This window comes from Anneissia japonica, unplaced genomic scaffold (assembly GCF_011630105.1).
Source record: "Anneissia japonica isolate Jap-2015-1 unplaced genomic scaffold, ASM1163010v1 scaffold287858_len863314_cov180, whole genome shotgun sequence".
In the NCBI taxonomy this organism is placed as follows: Eukaryota; Metazoa; Echinodermata; class Crinoidea; order Comatulida; family Comatulidae; genus Anneissia; species Anneissia japonica.
Window position 1 is genome coordinate 565,094 of NW_022693771.1, and position 1,845 is coordinate 566,938.

At 29.2% G+C, this 1,845-nt stretch overlaps 1 protein-coding gene across 1 annotated transcript in view; it reads left to right on the forward strand.

Annotated features, from left to right (window-relative positions):
* Positions 1-1,845, forward strand: part of LOC117100928 (neurogenic locus notch homolog protein 1-like) — a 44,205-nt gene that overhangs the window by 113 nt on the left and 42,247 nt on the right. Inside the window, exons 2-3 of the mRNA XM_033240772.1 lie at positions 418-634; positions 1,747-1,811. Coding sequence (XP_033096663.1) covers positions 418-634; positions 1,747-1,811 — 282 coding nt within the window. The remainder of the gene's footprint in view (positions 1-417; positions 635-1,746; positions 1,812-1,845) is intronic.

Below are 1,845 nucleotides of genomic sequence, written 5' to 3' on the forward strand. Positions count from 1 at the left end.
TGTATATGTATGTATGTATGTATATATATATATATATATACATAAATCATCAAAGATGATATATATATATATATATATATATTCAATACTTAAAAATTAAAAGATATATCGAATTATTTACTTTGTATAGATCTATTTTATTAGTTATTATAATATAGCTTTCAACTAAAATATTAAAACAAGATATTAGCAGAGAAGTTTATATAATACCTTTTCTATATATGCTTTCTCTATACCATTACATTTATTTAGTAAATTTCGATATTTCCATATTAAAACGTGTCAAATAATTGATATGTGCTTTTTAGTCAATCATAGTAATAATTATTTTACTGTGTATTTTTAACAAGTATAACCACAGATATAGGGTCCGTATTACAAATGATTTTATATGTACTTTTCTAATTACTTCCACAGTTCAAATCAGTGGAACCGATTACAGAGGATTTTTAATTCAAGTACGACAAGTTTCCGACAACGGAATCGTAGGGCAATGGACTTCGTTCCCCAGTAATACAAAGTCACTAGATTGTGGCGGCACAAGTAATAGTGCTACACATAGCAATAATATTAATAAAGCCAATGTACAACTTACATGGATGCCGTCGGGTAATTATGGACCAGTGTATATCATGTAAGTGACGTGTTCATTCTCAAAAAAATGACAACAACAATAATAGTAGTATGCAATAGTAATAGTAGTAGTGGCAAAACGCCTTGTAGCAATAGTAGTAACAATAGTGATAGCAATGGTAGTAGCAGTAGTAGTAACAATAGTATTAGTAATAGAAATAACAATATATTTTTGATTACTTTGGAAATATATCCTGTGATAGGATTTAAATTGTTATCACCTGTGTATCACCTTTTCAATGATACCAAATAAATAAAATTGAATCAAATAAAATATTAATGGTAATGTATTTTTTTTTGCTCAGTAATCAATAATGCTATTTCTATGTATTTTGCAGTTTCAATCAAAATTAACAACTGACCAATCAAAAAAGCGCTAGGAATACGCGCGAGTCTCACAAACACACGTGTTGTCCCACAAACGCACGTCGTGTTCACGTATGCGTCTTGCGAGACCTTAGCAACAATATCCAAGGGGCGGGGCTTAACGGAAAGGTTCATTATGCAAATACAGTATTCCTATGTCTCTTTGACACAGGCTTGTTCATGCCTGTTAAATGTATAGCCCTTTTCAGACTGTCAAATTGTGTTTGACAAATCGTGTGACGTACCAAAATATGGTAATGTTGACATCACATAATTACCATAAATAGGCATATCATGAATATGTATGGCCGGGCATACAACAGTTTTTTGTCAAAGAAAATTTGATAATCCAGAAAGAGCCTAGACATCTTATAATTGGCGCTGCACTACTTAAAATAAATAATAATAATAATAATAACAACAACCATAATAATAATACTAATAATAATAATAATAATAATAATAATAATAAATTTATATAGCGCCTAATGTTAACAACCTCGAGGTACTTAACAACAACATACAAAATAAAAATAAAACAAAATAAAACAAAATAAAAATTGAGCATGTGATGCAGGAGATGATGACATTCAAGTGGTCTCACCTACCGATATCAAAGTAACGTCACTGTCTCAATGAGGCAATTTACATAATTTTGAAATATATAAAATAATAATGATGGTCATGATTATAATGATGATGAATAATTAACATATTATAATTATACTTATCTATTTTACATTTCAGGATGACTGTTGTTAGAACACAATTGGTGTTTTGGGTTGGAATTCGAACGATGAACTTTGAATATGGTATGCTAAGTTAATTACTTTCAAATTTTCGGTT